Genomic DNA, 21,684 nt, shown 5'->3' with positions numbered 1-21,684 from the left:
CGATATACTACTCATAAACATTAATCAGTACGCTATTATTATTAGTTTGAAGAAATATTCACAGGAATTTAATATTCTAAGCTAATTTATGAATAAATGATCCCTATTCATACATATAACAAGTTAGGGGGCGTCTAAGCCAAAACGTTGAGTCAGTCATTGAAGTCACTAACTTCTAAGCTGAGCCATGTTGATAGATACAAACTACTTAGTTGGGGTCCGCATGACTATCGTAACCCCAATGATTAGATACTTTGTGTAACATGGCTCAGAATCGATCATAATGTCCTAGGTGTATACACTCTCTGTTTTCCCTTAAATTGTTAGATTAAAATTACTTACAGCAATAATATACATTAGAATGAAATCAATTTCTGTCATCTATTCTTCTATAATAATATTACCTAATTACGCCTGTTAATTCTAATGCACCATAGGCCGCCAAACACCATTCTCAAACCCACTCTGTCCTGGGCCTTCCTTTCTAGTTCCAGCCAATTCTTGTTCATTTTTCTCATGTCTATCTCCATTTCCCGGAGTAATGTGTTCTTTGGTATTCCTCTCCTCCTTTGGCCTCCAGTATTCCATGTGAGTGCTTGTCTTGTGACGCAGTTCGGTGCTTTCCTCAATGTGTGTCCTATCCACTTCCAGCACTTCTTCTTGATTTCTTCTCCCGCTATAATCTGGTTTGTTCTCTCCCATAGTAGGTTGTTGCTAATAGTGTCCGGCCAATGGATCTGAAGTATTTTACGTAGACAACTGTTAATAAACACTTGTCTGTCCTGGATGATAGCTTTTGTAGTTCTCCAAGTTTCAACCCCAATACAGTAGAATTCTCTTGACATTTGTATTGAAAATCCTGACTTTGGCGTTGGTTGACAGACCGTTGTTTTAAGTTCCAAATGTTTTTTAATTGTAAATATACTGCTCTTGCTTTACCGATCGGCGATTTCACATCCGCATCAGATCCACCATGTTCATCAACAGTTCATCACCAGTTCTATAACAATATAGTTAAATATATAACTGAAATGTGACTATAATTCATGAACGAACTAATCAGATTTCAGATATCAAGTTTTGAATTTTGGCGCAAAATTTATTCATCCATTTGGTTAAAGAGTGCTTTTGCCAATATCGTTTGATGCTATTATGTAATGAAAACCCTAAATCTCATTTTTAACCTTAATCATCAGCTGTATAAATCATAATTCTAATTTTTTTTACATTAATCTAATAACTATAGTAAGTAGTTGGACGTTCCAAGGTTGTCCATAAATTATAGTTTCACCGAAATTTGGAATTTAATATTGGTATTGATGATGATGATGATGATGATGATGATGATAACAAGATGAGTTAAGCAAAGACAAATGAGAAATTCTAATGTAACATTCTTGTTTCTTGTTTGTTTGTTTATTGCTTAATTGAACAATGAAAAGTCATTAATCTTAACTTCATTGTTATACATAAAATTTATTTTATTTGAACACATAAATATTGTTACAAGATGGCATTAAACTGCATCATTCGATTCGTGTAAAGGTTGAAATACCGTCCGGTTACCTAATACGGAAACAGGTAGTTTCATTAAAGGGCTACACCATGAGACTTTGACCTAAAGATCTGATTCATAAGGCAGTGGAACAACGTCGTGAGATATAGTCCCATGATAACCGGTGATCAACAATAGGTTCATACACCAATTGTTCCCTCTGGATCCTGTAGCCTATGTGCACCATTGAATTAGGGTTTTCTAACTTTTTTAAAGGGAACCATCCATATCAACCAACCCGGTTAAAGCACCGAACATTCGCTTTTCGTTAATTCAATATATACGAATGATTAACAATCCATGTGTAGTTTGTTTAGTTTGTATAGTTGCACAAACGAAAACTAACAAACATTATTATTATCATAAAAGATAGATTAGGTGATTGATACGAAGATTTCATTGCTCCTCCTCCCACACTTCTAGCTAAAATCAACTTGATGAAGCCTAGTAGGCCTTTCTAGAAAATCGGTTACATCGAAGCATGGCACAACTACCGGGGCGAAATAGATGTTTTTGCAGTTAAAGTTGTGCCATTTTCTCTTTGTAACACACATTAGCATTTATGGGTGTTGGTCGAGTGGGTGATTAGTCCTATCTCTACCATCCAGTTTACCACTCGTGTTAATTCATGGGACTACGTCCCACTATCCAGGAGGCACGACGAAGATGTGTGAGTTAGGTATTACCTCCCTCATTCAGACAATAATAATAATGATTGTTATATCCAACAAAAAAGTGACAAATGAGATAATGATACATTACTGAATCGATCCTAACATTAATATAAAGAAAACTGATTTATCTTCATTATGAAATGAATACTTTCCAATGTCAATCTGATAATTAGATGATTATGTTTCTAGTTTGAAGTTTATTTAAGATAATGATAGATATCTTAATAGTTGAATTCATGAGTCAATTGAAGCTAGACTATGATGAAAAACCTGGAAGCTCTGGATGACCGTTTCGTCCTAGTATGGGACTCTTCAGCAGTTCGCATCCACAATATTTCAATAAAAATATGTTGTATATATAGCGAGATAATAATTTATAGTTAGTAATCACTAATCTTCTATTGTTTACAGTAAATGTGATTAAAAAGTTATCCAGTTTCAGTATTACCGATCTGACTGTTGAAAGATTGTCAGATTCATGACTATGAATAAACATAATGCCCCAAATGCCCTGGTACAGTCGAGGTTGGGGACAGTCCGCTGTCCCTCTCTCTCTCTCTCTCTCTCTCTCTCTCGAAATATTCCCACATGGACACGTGCATACACTCACTGCCAGGAAAGACCTATTCACTGCTTTCTCACCACTGAGGTGTTGTTTATGGAATTGAGAGGAAGAAAAGCGACTGTCCGACGCTTTAACCATGTTGATGGACACGGAGAGTCCACCTAGGTAAGTTGGAAAACTCTGATTCCAAACCAATGGTGCACATGGGCTTCAATATCCTAAGGGAAGAAACGACGTATGAACCTATTGTTATTCACCGGCTACCATGAGATTGCATCTCCTGACTTCGCTACACTGTCTTATGGATCAGACCTTTAGGTTGAATTCTAGGGGTGTGGCCTCCTAGGAAAATCACTTTTTTCTGTTTGGGCACCCGGTTAGTATCCCAGCTCTCATACAAATCGAATGATTTATGTAGCGTATATCTATTTGATGCCTCTTTGTCCCAATGTTTATATGTTGAAATAAATAAAGTTCTACTCCATATTCAGACATGTTACTACTGGATTATCCGGAGTATCAGTTGTCTCAAGATTACAATTATACCTTGCTGATGAGTGCTAAATAGCATGAAACCTATGTCCAGGTTTTCCTTTCGACTAATTCCAATCAGAATGTTATCTCAACACAATACATGCATTATCGAGTCGCCTAAACTAGTGATCACATTATAACTTGTTCGATAGCATTAGACCTATATTAAGAAAGATCTGACATACATAACATTGATCACCATCCACTAACCAATCAATTGTAAATCTTTAACTACTAATTTATGATCAGAAGGGGTTTTATGGAGACCGATAAGTCCTGGGTTCGAATCTGGCGAGGTGGGGCCAGGATCATGGATACGCACTGCTGAGGCATCCTTTACTAGGATGAAACAACCGTCCAATGCTTCCAGGTTTTCCATGGTGGTCCAGCTATTGAATTTACCAATTTATTATCAAATAATTTCTATTTTTGTTTTTTGTTTGTTTTAATTCAAGGCTTTATATTTATACAATTTAACTGTTCATGATTCAGCAGTTTATCAATGTATTCTTCATAATATCCATGGTATTAATATTATCAATGCATATATTCATATATGGAATCAACCACCAGCATTTATTAATGTGATCCATGGTATACAATATATGATTGAAGGTCAACAATTGATATTACCATGTGAAACATTTGGTTCACCTCATGCAATAATTCATTGGTATCATAATAATAAACAATTAAATACAATTGATCATATTATGAAAGATGATTACATCATAGAAACGAATGGTAATCTTCATATTTTTGTAAGTTCATTGATAAGATTGATGGTTAATATGAGTAATCTTGAAGGATAAATGATAATGTGGTATTAGTCTATACAATCATTGGATTAAGTCATATAGATATGTACAGATCACAATTGATTGATCATTGGGTGGTGATCAATGTCATGCTTGTCTAGTCCTTATTAGTGCAGATCGAATGCTATCGATCATGTTGCAATGTGGCCACCAGTCTAGGTGACTCGACACTGCGGGCACTATGTATTGAGATTCAGATGGTAGTTGGAGGTAGTCAACAGAAAACCCTGGACCCGGGTTTCGTGCTACTTGGCACTCGTCAGCAAGGTGTACCTGTAATCTTGAGGGAACTGGTGCTCCCTTGCGGATTCGATTTCGTGTCACCCAGCTTCACAGTCAGAGACGTTACCACTGAGCTATCCGAGCCGTGACTAACCTCCTGTAGGACTGAGATGTAATCACAATTGATTGATCACTGGGTGGTGATCAATGTCATGCTTGTACAGATCCCTCAGTGATTATAGTATCCAATGATTGGAGATGTTGGATGATATTAGTCAGAATCGTTTGTAATGGGGTAGTTGTGTTCAATCTTTGTTTAAGGTCAGATCTTCAGAATCAAAATCTGTCTATACTTTTTGCTATATAAATCTAATCACTTCTATGCATACTATCACAACCTCTTTCTCTACGAATTGTGGGAATTCGAGCCGATTTACATATATGCTAGGTTCTAAACTATGCAAATCTTAAAATTCTAGTGAAAGGTCATGATCATTGGAGATCAGTCAGGTCATTTTTGAGAGTTATTCACTATATTTTATAAATGAGTCTACTGTAATATCGTGAATTGATTGAAATTAGGCATTTCTGTCAATAGAGACTGCATCAGTGCTCTAGAGATCAAGAGTTCGCATGCGAAACCATATGTATTAGGTCCAATTCCTAATGGTGTGATCGCATACGCACACTACTGAGGAGTCTGGTACTAGCATGGAATAATCGTCTAGAGCTTCTCAGTTGGGGAATGTGTATCTCAACCGCTGACATATTTCATTAATATCTCATAAGAAAACAATACTTTAAATAAATAGTAAAATTTAACAATAGGTGTGTAAGAACAAATGGAGGACTAATTACATCATGTTATGATCACGAACTGATCTAAGTTAGACAGCAAGCGTTTGTATGTTGTCTCATCCCAATAAGGGACCTCTCACCAGTACGTATACTCTTGTGGGTTAGGATAATTTTAAATTGGATTTCAGGAGAACCGGACACCATCCAAACTTTCACGTGACAACTCAAACGGTACAGCTCAATTCAACTTGCAAGAAAGCCAAACAATAAATAGGCTTAAACTTTATAATCCTAGCAGTACAGCTCAATCCCGTTTCTGGGAGAACCAGACACCATCCACGCTTAAATTTCATAACCCAAGCAGTACAGCTCAATCCTGTTCACAGAAGAACCAGACACTATATAAGCTTTAATGCTACAATCTGAATAGTACAGCTCAATCCTGTGGCACAACCACGCAGGTACCGAGAACCCTGGCTTAACCATAACAGAAGATACTTTTATTGATCCATAATTAAATTCGTAGAGATACTTTGAGGTCATTTGCTCAGGATTCACTTATATCAATATAGACCGTTTAATCACAGTTCCGAATATACTTATTTACTAATACCTGTTAACCCTCGTGAAGGAGCATAGGCTGACTACTGCCATTCTCTATCCAACTCTGTTCTGAACGATTCTTTTAAGTTGTTTTCAATTGCTATCCATCCTTTTCATGTCTGTTTCCAATTTCCGATAAAGTGTGTTCTTTGGCCGTTCTCTCTTCCGTTTCCATCCAAGATTTCATGTTAGCGCTTGCCTCATGATTTAGTGTGATGATTTCTTTAACATGTGTCCTATTCACATCAACTACTTAACATCAAACTTGTATTACATAATACAGATATATTTTAATTTAAATTTCATGAATACAAATACTTCTCTTCTTGATTGAGATTATGAATTGACTGATGTTAGACAACCATTAAAAAAACTCGAAGCATTGACTGGCCATTTCGTCTTATTGTAAGAATCCTCTTCAGCATTCCACATCCATGTTCCCGCCCACGTAATTCGAACTCAGGTCATAAGTTCATGTTTCCAATACTGATCTAATATCAATCAGTTCATGATCTCAATCTCCACAATTCTACACTAATACTTCTTTTCTCATTTTAACAATATAGCATGCTAAATTATCACATAGTGGTACATATATATGTAAAGCATCAAATATATTTGGTATATCTCAATCAAAAGGGAAATTATTCATTAGAAAACGGACCCGTATTATATCTGGTCCATTAATTGAACAAACTATCAATACAAATACTACTTATAATACTACTTATAATAATAAGAGAATAAATATGAAGTATCTTATAGAAGGATCTAAAATTCATTTAACCTGTAAAGTTGAAACGGATCCAATACATGAAAATCAATTGACAATCATATGGAAAAAGTAAGTTCTATACATTTAAATAGAAGATTATTATTGTTATGTCTAGAAGCTTAAATGCTTAATATTGGTTAAGTGTTCACGCGCGAAACCACTATGTTCTGAGTTCGAATCTCGCAGGGGGCGAGGTCGTGGATACGCACTGCTGAAGAATCCCACAATAGGACGAAACGGCCGTCCCGTGCTTCCAGGTTCTCCATGGTGGTCTAGCTTCAACTGACTCATGATCTTAACCATTGAAATTACTATAATCTCCACAAAACCCATCTGATATTAAGATAAAAGAAGACTAAAAATAGTGCTTATTGAATAGTTATAGATAATAACGTTTGTTAAATCAACATTAGAATTCAACCAATCCACAAAGAGGTATCTTAATGCTATTGACCAATTAATAGAATGTCACATTGATATTCTAGAAAGCTCCATTACATTCTGATTAGATGAAACTCTTCGATTCTTTTAAGGCCTCTAGAGGCTCCTTTGTAATTCTCGGAAGCCAACACAACAATTATGATTGAATAATATTAGATCTTTTCTATTCATCTTTATTTGGTCCACCAGGGTGCTTGGTACCTATGTGGTTGCGCCACAGGATTGAGCTGTACTATTCAGATTGCAGCGTTAAAGCCTATACGGTGTCTGGTCTCCCTGCTAAACGGGGTTGAGCTGTACTGTTTGGGTTTTTACGTGAAAGTCTGGATGGTGTCTGGTTCTCCTGAAAACCAATGTAAAATTACCCTGGCCCACAAGGGTATATTATATTATATATAATTCATCTTTATTGATTAGATTACATTCGTTATAATTGAAGTATCTTGTAATGATTTATGTTTTGTTATTCAGGACTGAATGATAAATGAGTTCTTATGTGTTCGAAATAAGATAAAACTTGTGTACATAGAATTCCATTGGCTAGCACAATCTTTCTTTAATACATTAGTATCATTGAAGTAACTCCTTCCATGAATTTGGTGTTCATCTTGTTGTGCTAATGTGGTATGGCAACTTAGACCGATGCATATAGATGTTTCTTAAATCTGATTTCAAATAGTACTAATACTAGCCCATGATTGCTCATAATTCAGAATAATCATTTCATCATCGTTTATTGTATCTGACTTTCAGAGATAATTTAACTTTTCAAGATGCTTTTGAACATAGTGATCGTCTTAATATCACTTCATCAAATAATGAAAGTCTAATGATTTTCAATTTGATACCAAGTGATACTGGAATCTATACATGTATTGCTAGTACAAAATTGGACAGTGTGAATTCTTCCATTCATCTTATAGTTCAAGGTAATCAAATATATTTTGCATTATTTTTTCTTTCTGAGATTTTAAAAGTATTAACAGTGAAGTATTGAAGTTCTGAATTGAATATAAGTTAGATCACCATTGAAAACCTGGAAGCATTAAATGGCTGTTTCGTTGTAGTATGGAATTCTTGAATAATGCCAGCCACGAATTTCCACCAAGGGGAATCGAGTCTAGAACCTTTGGTTTGTCACGAGACAATGGTGGATGTGTCCCTCAACTTTGTGGATTAGCTGAAGTTAGACGTTAACACCGTTGAATGCCGGCCGGCTTAGTGGTCTAGAACGTTCGCGCGTGAGACTGACAGGTCCTGTGTTCGAATCCCGCAGGACAGGATCCTGGACGTGCACCACTGAGGAGTCTCGCATACTATGACGAGATGGCCATGCAGTGCTCTCAGGTTTTACATGATGGTCTAGCTTCACTTGACTCATGAATTCAACCATAGGATTATTTATTTTTTGAGTCACCTGGGTATTGGTACAAAGGGGTGCCGAAAACATATGCTCCACACAAGTCACATGATTTGTGTGTGGGCTGTGATGTTGCCCAGGTGCCCTGACCGAAACACATGGTTTTCTTAGTCTAAGGCAGTGGAGCAACTTGTGGAGATGCAGTCCCATGGTAGCCGGTGACCAACGACTGGTTCATACGCCATTTATTCCCTCTAAATCCTATAACTTATGTACACCATTGGTTTTCCAACTTTCTTAGATGGATCCTCTATATCCATCAATACGGTTAAAGCACCGGACATTCACATTTTGTCCCTTCGATTTCGTAATCAACACCCTCATCTAATTTCAATTGTCTCATGATCTCAACTATTGTAAATACAAATAGTATCCGTAAAAAACCCCACTTCAGTTAGTCAGTAACAACGTAGAACTTCGTACGTACGTACATCAGTTCGAGTTGTCACATCACATTAGCACAGAGATGCAGTTGTCGATTCAAATCCCTTAGTGATAGATAGAGTAACAGTATAAGCAGTAATCGGAAAGATTAGGGTTTGAAGATGTTATTCAATGAGTATAATCCAGTGAAATGAATCTGGAAAGAGAAACAAAAGGACACGAAGAATTCAGAAGATTAGAATTAGGGAGAACACAAAGAGTGGATGTACCTACACCATTGTAAACGATTTTGAACCATATCTCGGTTACTATCCCAACCAAGTAGTCTCCACTTAGCAACATAATTCAATCTATTTGTTAATAACTTCATGAACTTGTTTCTTTCTTTTTCTATTCCTTTTTCAGGTCGTCCAAAACCTCCAAAATCAATAAAATTATTATGTAATTATCATAATCCATTATCACCATATATTATGTTAACATGGGGATTTGATGAACTATATTATACACCAATTAATAAAGTAATGATTACTTATATTACAGGATTTTATCGTCCTATAAATGATGATTCATTAGCAAATCAATATAATCAATCAATCAATAATAATCAATATAATCATCATAATCATATTTATTGGTTAAATCAAACAACATTATCTATCGCTCAATCAATCATTAATCAATCAATCATAAAAAATCAATGGAATATTATTGATCTTATACCAGAAATGGAAATTATTGATTATTTAAAAACTAAAAATCAATCATTACGTCATCATCATTATCATAATCATACTACTGATAATAATAATAATAATCTTAATAGTAGTATCATTGAATTACCTAAATTACCATTGAATATAGGACGTGCATTTCTACAATTAAATTATGATGTTATTTATCATTTTCGTATTGAATTAATAAATTCTATTGGTAAATCATTACCAAGTGACATAATACCAAAATTATCAATTGAATCTAATGAATTATGTATATTACCACCAATGCCAACATTCATTAATCCAGATTATTTAATAGTATATGGTAATAAACCAAATAATTTAATTATACAATGGAAGGTAATCTATGTGATGTAATCATTTTGGTGTATGGATTAGATCAAGATCATTCAGTGTGAGATTGTAGATATGTATACTGATGAAGAACGTTCTATTCTAGGACGAAATCATCTTTTAAGGTTTTAAGGTTTTTAATGAAGGTCTAGCATTGATTGACTGTATGATTCATAACCCCATACTTACTTACTTACTTACTTACTTACTTACTTACTTACTTACTTACTTACTTACTTACGCCGTTACTCCTCCTCGAGGATAATAGGCCGCTCACAAGCACCCACTATCCAACTCTGTCATGGGCAATTGTTTACAGCTATTTTCAATTGTTATTCATCTTTTTTATATCTGATTCTATTTCCCGATGTTATGTGTTCTTTGGCATTCCTCTTTTCCTCTTTCTGTCACAATTCCAAGTTAGCGCTTGTTGCATGATGCAGTTTGGTGATTTCCGTAATGTATGTTCCATCTATTTCCATCGGATTTTCCTAATTTTCCTGATTTGTTCTCTACCACAGAAAGCTCTTGCTGATCGTATCCGGCCAATGGATGTTGAGTATTTTGTATAGACAACTATTTCTAAATACTTGTACCATCTAGATGATGTTTGTAGTAGTTGTTCAAGTTTCAGCTCCGTAGAGTAGAACTGCCTTGACGTTCGTATCGAAGATTCTGACTTTGGTACTGGTTGGCAGACAGTTGTTTCGAGTTCGATATGTTATTCAATTGTAGGAATGCAGCCCTTGCTTTGCTAATCCTCGCCTTTACATCTCTTTCTGATCCTCCTTGTTCATCGATGATGCTTCCTAGTTATGTGAAGGATTCCATATCTTCTAAAGTTTCGCCATCAAATGTGAGTGGGTTGGTGTTCTCCGTGTAGTATTTGAGGGTCTTGCTTTTTCCTTTGTGTATGTTGAGGCCTACTAATGCAGAGGCTCCACCTATAGCTCTTCTAGAGTTACTGCTGACCCCAAACCCGGTTAAAGGAGGAGGGTTGAGCATGGGGTTAGTGACCCTATCCTGTAGAAAACTAACTCGCCATAAAACACTAATCAGAAGAAATACGACCCCATACTGATTAGGAAATAATTAGGTTCTATTTTGGATAGTGGAGTAAACTGAGATTCTTATTTGGTACTTAATAGAAGGATCTAAGATATATATTTCATTTCAATTAATATTCATCAACTTTATGTACCTAGATTTCAGTGATGATATTTATACATGGTATATATCAATACTTTATCTAAGTAAGCTTCTGAATCAATTTACTCGTTAATTTGTTTAGTTAATATGACATTTTCATGATTCAGAAGGGTTTGTTTACTATCCATTTCAATGGTTGAGAACATCAATCAATTGAAGCTAGACCATCATGGAAAACTTGAAAGCACTGGATGGCTGTTTCATTCTAGTAGTACGCATCCACGATCGCCACTCGCTTGATTCGAACCTAGGACCTAGAAGTTTCGCGCGCGAGCCAATGTATGATTTTCTTATTAACTGAATAACTCAGTATTATCTTTGATTACAAGTTGCATTACATTTGTAGAATGATTAGTTAAAAGAAACTAAGAAATGTTTAACATACAATTATAAATAGATTAAAATCAGTATAATTTCTTAGATGGTTGGAAGTAGCCTACAAGAAATCTAATTTCATCTAAGTTTTTATGAAAGTTGGTATTCGGTTGGCATGGTGTACCTGTGATCTTGATATGGTGTTCCATTTGGAATTCTAACCTACATCACCTAGTTTCATAGTTTGAGACGTTGCTACTGAGCTTTTCAAAACAAAGCTAATCTTTTATGGAACTGAGGTATTTAGGTTTGTTAATCACTAAGTAGTGACTAATTCCCTGTTTTGTTTTTAGTCCTTAACATTGATCAGGTTCAAATGACTGATTTCCAATGTGGGAAATTGTTTAATCGATTTAGCATCCTGTACATAATGCTGAGATGTTAGTTGGTTGATAGTACTCAACAAGAAACTATACAAAATTTGAACTGGATTCTCTCACTTTTCTGATGACCATTTTCAAAGACCTAACAATTCCATATGTTACTTCGGTTACTCTCAATCGAGCATAGGCCGCCAAACAGCATTCTCCAACCCACTCTGTCCTGAGCCTTCCTTCCCAGTTCTATCTCACTGGTGTTCATTCTTCTCATGTCTGTCTCCATTTCCCAGCGTAATGTGTTCTTTAGTATTCCTTTCCTCTTTTGGCGTTGACGATTCCGTGTGAGGGCCTTCCTTGTGACGCAGTTGGATGATTTTTTTAATGTGTATCTTATCCACTTCCAGCACTTCTTCCTGATTTCTTCCTCCGCTACAATCTGGTTTGTTCTTTCTCACAGTAGATTGTTGTTGATAGTGTTTGGTCAATGGATCCGAAGTATTTTGCGTATATAACTAATAATAGACACTTGTATCTTCTGGATGATGGTTCTCATAGTTCTCCAAGTTTCCATCCCATACAATAGAACTGTCTTGATATTTGTATTGAAAATTCTGACGTTGATGTTAGTTGACAGTTGTTTTGAGTTCCAGATATTCTTCAATTATATATATGCTTCTGCATCAGATCCATCGTGTTCATCAATGATGAACATTTCGATATAGTGCTCTGAATTTCTAGTAATTTAGACCAGTATCCATAGTGAAACTTAATCGATCCAATTCAATCAGTATATAAGGAACATGAAATTGGTCACTACTCGGTGATAATCTAGTTGTAATTATAATTAACTGGTCAAACACACACTATGACAGTACTATTGACATTAATCAATATACGTTACAGAATAAAGACAAAAAGGAAATAATGCAATGGGAAAGTAAGAATTTTTTCTGTTTCCCACGTTATACTACTCATATATACTTCCACGATCGATGACCAAGACTGTACTACCACTAGACTGAATATTTGACCAATACCTTAAATACATACACCAGATACATGATTCTAGACCAAAGGTAGCGGAACAGAGTATACCTTAGATCACACTTAATTCAAGCAGTCTACATTCAAGAGGAGTAAAATCATACATAATCTATGTCTGTCAGTTCACACTCAGTAGCAAGTTACATCTTGTTTTGGCTGGACACGTATCAAATTGTGACCAGATTTAGATCAGTTTGTTTGTTATCAAGTTATCACATCATATATAAAAAGTGTATTCATTTCTCAAAACGAAGTTTATAATGGAACTAGAAATATATAGACTGTCACCATTGGTATCGATAAAACTTGTTTAACTCCATTATGACAAGTATCATGTAATCACTAGTAACGGGCTTTGAGAGATAATTCTCGGAGTTCTATTGAGAGGCTGTGACCAGTGGAGCTCAATCCGTGTCGGGTAGAGACAGGTATCTAATCGCACCGTTTCCTGGATTGGTTGAAGTCAAACATTAACAGTGTTGGATGCCAGCTCAGTGATCTAGAGGTTAGGAGTTTGCGCGTAAGACCGAAGATCCTAAGTCCTAATCCATTTGGTGTGAGATCATGAATAAGCACTACTGAAGAGTCCTGTACTAGGACGAAACAGCCATCCATTACTTCCAGGCTTTCAATGGTGTTTTAACACTGATCAATTCATGATCTCAATCAAAAATCAACAATCTCCATAATCCCATACTGAAAAAAAGTGATGTGAGAGAGGGATAATGAGTAATATAATATAGAATTAATGAGATGTCAAGTGAAGACTTTCGTACATTCTATTGATTTCAGTAATAATAGTAATATGAATACCTATTGAAGATGGAATGAATGCATTTTTTGTAGTATTGAAAGTATTTGCATATTCTTTTGTGTGAGGCAATACACTTATCCAGTAATTGTCAGCAACACGCAGTATGCACATATGGCAATAAAAGACTGATCAACTACCGTTCTAAACATCAACGGAAAGATCCAAGTAAACAATATCAAGTGAATTTAAAACTTCAGCTCATTGCACAAGCAGGCGGCTCTCATGACTCAATAGTTAAGTGTATAACACAAGAGCATTTAAAGCGAACGGTATTGAGTTCGAATCGCAGAGTAAACATCAACTGTGTGGTGCAGATACATCCAGCTGACGAGTCTCAAATAGGACGAAACGTCAGTCTTAGATTTCACTGTTAACCACTATCCATCTTTGCTTTAAAACCTTTTGTTCTTTTGCTTTTCAACACAGCCTTTGGATCCTATTCAACATAATGGTCCTGGTTTAATATATCGTTTAACTATTCATTGTATGGATTGTATTCATGGTCCATCAAAAGATGTATTCAATTACACAATCATTAAAAATTGGTCTAACGATAGAATAGAATTAACTGAATTAATCACATCAAAGGTATCATCAAATATGAATGAACTAAATCAATTTGATAAATGGAATATAGAAGTATTTCGTACTTATCAGGTAAGAATTAAATTTAACGTAGAGTTGATGAATAATTGAATAGATTGAAAGAGTTTGAAAAGAACAATGTTAAATCATACTATAGTATGATGACCGATATGTTGGGAAATTCTTCTTCTTCGTCTCCTGAACCCATAAACAATTTTCATCTAACGGTTCGTGTTCTGATATATTGGAGATTGAGGAACAGTACTGGGGTCGTACTGGGATATCTAAAGGGATACTACCCCTAACTCAGGGTCTGAAAAGTCGGAAAAATGAAAATTTTGCAAATGCCATAAAAATGACCTTGGTAGTCTAGTTATAGTATTCCAGCATCAGAGAGTGGGTTTTAAGCATTATTTAAGCAATAACGCTTCAGGCTGGGTTATTAAGCTTACTACCCTACATATGTGTTGTATGCAGTATAAGTTATATGGCTATGTAGAGCTGAAGGTCTCATATGAGGCTGGAGGTTCGCCATTGTTATTGTGGATGGTTTGGCATTGATTTGGAAAGTTTTGCTGGCTATTCATGCAAAAAATTGGTTTGCTGGTTGACCGATTTCATTCATACTGGTAGTTGCTTTTCAGTGTTCCCAAGGGCCATCGTCACTGGGACATTGTAAAGCATTTCACCATTGCTAACATTAACGAGTTTGACTGTCATGTAAGCGGAATAAGTCAAATTTGGCCTATTTGTGCTGTGCATAATTGATTCACGCGATCATTGATCAGAATAACTATACATGTGATGTGAATGTCTATATGCGAATGGTCCACCAGGGTGCTTGGTACCTATGTGGTTGCGCCACAGGATTGAGCTGTACTATTCAGATTGCAGCGTTAAAGCCTATACGGTGTCTGGTCTCCCTGCTAAACGAGGTTGAGCTGTACTGTTTGGGTTGTCACGTGAAAGTCCGGATGGTGTCTGGTTCTCCTGAAAACCAATGTAAAATTACCCTGGCCCACAAGGGTATATTATTTATATAACTGGGATATCTGAAGTTGATCAATCGGTAGAAATTAGAAGAGACACCCCACGATCCACAATACGATATGATTATTGAACTAGTGGAAGAGATAAAGTAACATAATATTTCTATATTGAAGGAGTATAGAATGAATCGAAGTTGAAGATATGGATTCGTAGATATCGATTTTAAGGTTTTAGTAGTAATATACTTACCAAGATTCTTGGCAGTTATGAGATAAGATACTTAGGAAGGTTATGAATTTTAAAAAAATAACACTAGTAAACATCTGACTAAGATGAACCATTATTGATTGTCCTTAAGATTTTAATGATTGTCCGGTGAGACTATCGTAACCAATGGTTAGTGACTCTAGATGGCATGGCTCAGAATCGATTACAATAGTTTAGATGTATACACTCTTTGTCTCCCTCTAAAATATGAGGCTAAAATCACTGTATATCTTTTTTTCTACGAACTAATTCTTTCTTCCTGTACTATATCCTTATATGCAATCTTTCTTTTATATATCACCACAATTGAATTAACTACTTCTATGAATTCACTGTTTATGTTGTTGTACTAATGAGGTATGGCTACTTGGACCGATGCATTTAGGTCCCTGGTCCTACGTTGTAGCTGACTGACCGAAATTTTAATTTATGAACGACCTTTGAGCGACGTCAGACTGACTTTGTAAATGTCCACCTAATAACCAGAACCAAATGAGGGTTATAAACCTATGCCATGGATTCAAATTACGATTTACGGTTGATGATTAAGGTTAGAAATTAGATTTAGGGTTTTCATCACGAACTGACATCAGCTATTATTGCCAAAATTCTATTTATCCGAATGAATGAGTGAATTTTGCGACAAAATCTGCGACCTGTTATCTTATTCGTGATTGATTCGTCCACAAATTATAATCTCGCCGTTGTCCATTGGCCACTGATCTTTAAATCAACAATAGTACATAGAATTCATCCTGATTTGATATGCTTTATGTTATTATTTATTAATTTATGCATTTGAACACACGAATATTGGTACAAAGGGGAACCAAATACATATGCGCCACACAAGTCACATGATTTCTGTGCGGGCTGTGATACTGTTTGGGTGCCCAGACTGAGACAGATGGTGGCCACACCCCGAGCCTTCGATCTAAAAGTATGGTTCAATGGAGCAACATCAGAACATACATGTTCCTTAGGATACAGGAGCTCATGTGCACCATTGGATTTGAGTCAGGGTTTTCCAACTCCCCTATGGAGATCCCTCGATATTCATCAATCTGGTTAAAGCACCAAAAATTCTCATTTTTTCCTCTCACCTTCGTAAACAACAGTAATGCTGCGACAGGGTAGTGAGTAGGACTTTCTTGTTACTGGTTGTATGCATGCGTGAACTTGTGAGAACATTTTGGGTAGGAGAGCTGACTCTACCCACTCTCAGTTGTGCCAGGACATTTGGGAGCTCAATCTTATGTTACCAATTTCATCAACGCTCACAGTGTGTCCTCCTCACTATTCTAACACTTTTCATTCATCTACTGTACATTGGAAACATCTGTACTGTAGTGAAACCTTATACTACTTACTTAATCCTGTTACCTCTCGATGACATATGTAAGTAAATAAATAATGATACTACACTAGACATAAGCAAAAATGGATAATGACTAGCAGTGGAATCCAGGGCGCGCGTATCGTTCTATTTGAGACTCCTCAGCTGGATGTACCTGCATCTCAGAGTTGATGTTCACTAGGGGACTCGAACCTTCTACCATTCACTTCGAACGCCATCGCGCTATCCACTTAGTTACTGAGTCCTGATAGCCACTTGCCTGTGTAATGCAGTGTAGTTATATTCACTTCAGAAGATACAAGTAAAAAATCAAGTGAAAACTGCACTAGATATGTTTATAATGGACAATTACAGATAACTTAAACCTCTTGAAGTAAAATGTTTGGTGAAAATCAAACTCTGACGTTCAACATTCACCGAATACGTAAATAAACGTGAGTAGGACACCCAATAAGTGGTAAGATGGTGGTTGGAGGTAGTCAACAGGAAACCCTGAACCCGTGTTTCGTGCTATTTGGCACTCGTCAGCAAGGTGTACCTGTAATCTTGAGGGAACTGGTGCTCCCTGACGGATCAGATCCCATGTCACCCAGCTTCACAGTCAGACACGTTACCACTGAGCTATCCGGGCCGTGACTGACCTCCTATAGGACTGAGATGTACTCACAATTATTTGATCACTGTGTGGTGATCAATGTCATGTATGTCAAGTACTTCTTAGTGCAGATCGAATGCTATCGACCAAGTTGCAATATGGCCACTAGTCTAATTGACTCGATATTGCGTGCAGTATGTTGTGATAAGATGGTGCTTGGACTAATGGCCACATTGAATCTTGGTCGATAGCATTCGATCTATACTAAGAAGGACTTGACACACATGACATTGATCACCATTCAATGATCAATCAATTGTAGGACAATAAGTGAACACTATAAACTTTGATGACATTGGTAACATTCAAAGACTAATCAATTCATTTTAATACTGTTAACATTGCAAACATTGAATTATAACTATGATACTATTTACTTCATACATATTTATGGAAGGGTATTATATTGTATTTTATAGGTTACTTTACAAGCTGAAAACTATTTAGGTTCATCTGGTACTAAACCATTAATATTTACTGGTCGTTCAGGTGAAGATATACCACAATTAATACCAATTCAATTAAGAGTTCTATATATTGGTTCAAATCATTTATTACTCAGTTGGAAAATGATCAAAGATTCTAATTTCTTATTAAAAATCAATGGTATATTTCAAGGATTTCGAATTGAATGGTGTAATGCTGATTTATCAAATGATTCATGTGAATTTTATAAAAAAGTTCAGGTTAGAAACTTTTTTGGTTCGTTTTCATTTTCATCAGTATAAGGTTGTGAAGATTATTAAGTAATTGATGAAGATCTTGAGCCGATTGATGTTAGACCAACATTGAAACATCATGGAAACACTGGACGACCGTTTTTTCCTAGTAAGGGACTCCTCAGCAGTGCGCATTCATGATCTCGCTTGCAAGATTCGAACCCAGGGCCTATCGATCTGGTGCGCCAACGTTTAACCTTTAAACTCACTGATCCGGCGGGCATCCAATGGTGTTAATGTCTAGTTTCAACTAAACCACGAAATTGAGTGACACATTCACAATTGTCTTCAGGGAGTTACTATCTCATAACAGACCCGCGAGCGGGATCGTGGATACGCACTGCTGAGGAGTCCCACAATAGGACGAAACGGCCGTTCAGTGTTTCCAGGTTTTCAATGGTGGTCTAACATCAATCGTTTTTTTCTTCAACTGACTCCTGATATTCAAATCATTTTGTGATGGTGGAGAAGATTTGTAGCTCAGATAGATGATTTTGATAGAATTTTGTCCTCTGAATGGGATGATTTATTCGTGGAGCTTTCATTATTCTTCTGAACAACATCATCAGCACAAACTTCAGGTAGAAGTGAAGTATTCGAATTTCTCCACATATAGTTCACAGCTTGATGTTGATTGGTTTTTGTTGACTTTAAACCTGTCATTGTTTACTTCTTTGTTTTGGTTGTATCTCCTAATTGGTTTGATTTTTGTTCCTATATTTGTGCATCATTTCCAATCCAATTTATCAATCAATGGTTAAGAAAAATGATGAAAGCTCCACGAATAAACTATCCAGCTTAGAGAACAAAACTCCATCAAAATCATTTTGTAGTTAGATGAATTGTGAAGAATAATTCAAACTGTTGTCGTTTTCTTTAAGGGTGTTTAGTAGAGTACAGAAAGAATTGAACACCTTGATATATAAGCGTTTATTACTTATATTGGAATCGAGAATCGAACATGTTTAAGCAACCATAAGAAACTTGGAGGCAGTGTACAACCATTCTGCTCTAGTCTGATACTTTCTAGCACTAAGAATTCTCAACTCTGAATCTGGGAATCAAACCCAGACTCTTAGGTTTCGTGAATGAACACTTAACCTATAGAAAATCGACCTGCTTCATGCAGTGCTTCCTAAGTCTAACTTTAACCAACACACGACATTAAGTATCTATCATGCATTATCTTCAATTGGTATCTTCCTCACAGCGAGTTGGTAATCTGTTTTATACTATGATGAAACTGAAGTCAAGCACTTCAAGGTTATTGACCTAGGATCCCAATAAAACTGAACGATCCGGTTAAAACTTTACTGATAATTTATTAATTGCTATAACACAAAAATGTTTTAGCAGGATTTGATCTGCAACATCGTTATTACACATGATGTTAATCTCATCCTATTTAGGACTCGTCAGCTAGATGTACTGGCAACACAGAGTTGATATTCACTCTAGTACTCAGACCCTATCATATTATTGACTTAACTACTGAGTCCAGAAATTCATTAGCTTGTATAATGATGAAAATCACTAATTAGTCTTTTATAGACAATTACCAGATCTGTTGTGAGATATCAACTCACTGATGACAATGGTGTATGGTGGCGCAACTTCATGGATTGGTTGAAGTTAGACATTAACACCGTTGGATGCCGGCCAGCTCAGTGGTCTAGGTGGTTAGGAGTCTGAAGCGAGACCGATAGGTCCTGGTTCGAATCTCGTGGGGTGCGGGGTCGTTGATGCGTACCGCTGAGGAGTCGCACACTAGGACGGAACGGCCGTTCAGTAGTTCCAGGTTTTCCATGGTGGTCTAGCTTGAATTGACACGTGATTTCAATCAGTGAAATTATCATAAAATCATTATACGTTTAGTCATAAATTCTTTACTTTTTCTTTCTATTTCAAGGATTATATTCTTGAACAACCTCCATCTTGGTCATTTCCAAATCTACGTCGAATGTCATCTATAACATTGATAGATAATGAACTAATGAATAGAGATATTATTCATAATAATAATAATAATAATAATAATAATAATAATAATAATAATGTAATCAATACTAAAAGTATCCCAATAACTAGGTCATCTACATTAGAACATTTACATACAATGAAAAATTCAAGTATTCAATATGACAATGATTATTATAAAGTTTATTTAAATGAATTACCGGGTAAAACAAAATTAAAAATATGGGTTCGTATACTTAATATACAATATGCTGGACCAGAAAGGTAATATTTAAAGTAATTTATAAATTAATATGAATACGGTTGAATGTTGGCCGACTCAATGGTTTAAAGGTTTAATGTTTCACATGCGAGATTGATAGGACTTGGGTTTGAATCTCGCGGTGCGGAATTATGGATGCACACTGACGAGGAGCTCTATATTAGGACGAAACGGTTATCAAGTGCTTCTAGGTTTTCTATGATGGTCTAGCATTATTTATATGATCACATAGATATTGTTACATGGGGGGACCAGATACATATGCGCCAAACAAATCTCATTTGATTTGTGTGAGAGCTGTGATAATGCACAGGTGCCCAAACCGAAACAGGTGGTCTTCTTAGGGGGCCACTTCTGGAGCCTTTGACCTAAAAGTCTGATCCACAAGGCAGTCGAGCAACGTAAGGCGATGCAGTTCTATGGTTGCCGGTGACCAATATATGGTTCATACTCCATTTGTTCCATCAATATACTGGAGCCCATGTGCACCACTGGATTTGAATCAGGGTTTTCCAAATTACCTAGGTGGACTCTTTCTGTCCACCAACCTGGTTAAAGCGCCGTACATTCGCTTTCCATCCTCTCAATCTTGTAAACAACAGTAATGCTGCGAGAAGGCAGTGAGTAGGACATCCTTGGCAGAGGCTATGTACGCGTGGACATGTGAGAGCATTTTGAGAAGGAAAGCGGACTGTCTCCACTCTCGGTTGAACCGGGGCATTTGGTAGTATCTATATATCTATCCACACATCTATCTATCTATCTAGCTATCTATTTATCTATCTATGGAATCGTGTAGCACTACATTGAATAGTACATTGAATTTTAAAAGGCCATAGCTAATCTGAAACGAGGAAGAGCACATGGTCCAGTTTTAGCGATTAGGTTGACTAATATTTTAGCTAAAATCTGGGAGTTGGACGTAACGTCATCTGACTGGTCGTAATCATTGATTTTCCCAATACATAAGAAGGGGGAAAACATCCTGTGATAATCACAGAGGGACTAGTTTAACTAATATAGCATCTAAAATACTAGCCTCAATATTTATCGGACGCTTAACAAAGACTCATGGACTACAAACACGAGAAAACCAGGCTGGCTTCACACTTATTCGAGGCTGCATCAACCACATATTCACTATTCATCAGATTCTAAAACAGAGGCACTTTTATCGGCGTCCGATAATGATAGTTTTCCTTGATTTAATAATTAGCATTTGACTCTGTGGACTCACAGATTCTGTGT

General features: G+C 36.2%; 1 protein-coding gene across 1 annotated transcript in view; it reads left to right on the top strand.

The window, feature by feature from the left end:
* MS3_00011072 (uncharacterized protein) overlaps positions 1–21,684 on the top strand; it is a gene marked incomplete at both ends in the record, with an annotated part of 74,431 nt that overhangs the window by 41,188 nt on the left and 11,559 nt on the right. Inside the window, 5 exons of the mRNA XM_051219475.1 lie at positions 3,784–4,089; positions 6,336–6,613; positions 14,182–14,212; positions 17,898–18,164; positions 20,107–20,438. Of these exons, the coding sequence (XP_051065781.1) occupies positions 3,784–4,089; positions 6,336–6,613; positions 14,182–14,212; positions 17,898–18,164; positions 20,107–20,438 (1,214 nt within the window). The remainder of the gene's footprint in view (positions 1–3,783; positions 4,090–6,335; positions 6,614–14,181; positions 14,213–17,897; positions 18,165–20,106; positions 20,439–21,684) is intronic.

This window comes from Schistosoma haematobium, chromosome 6, assembly GCF_000699445.3.
Source record: "Schistosoma haematobium chromosome 6, whole genome shotgun sequence".
Lineage (NCBI taxonomy): Eukaryota > Metazoa > Platyhelminthes > Trematoda > Strigeidida > Schistosomatidae > Schistosoma > Schistosoma haematobium.
This window is presented reverse-complemented; position numbering and strand designations above follow the sequence as displayed.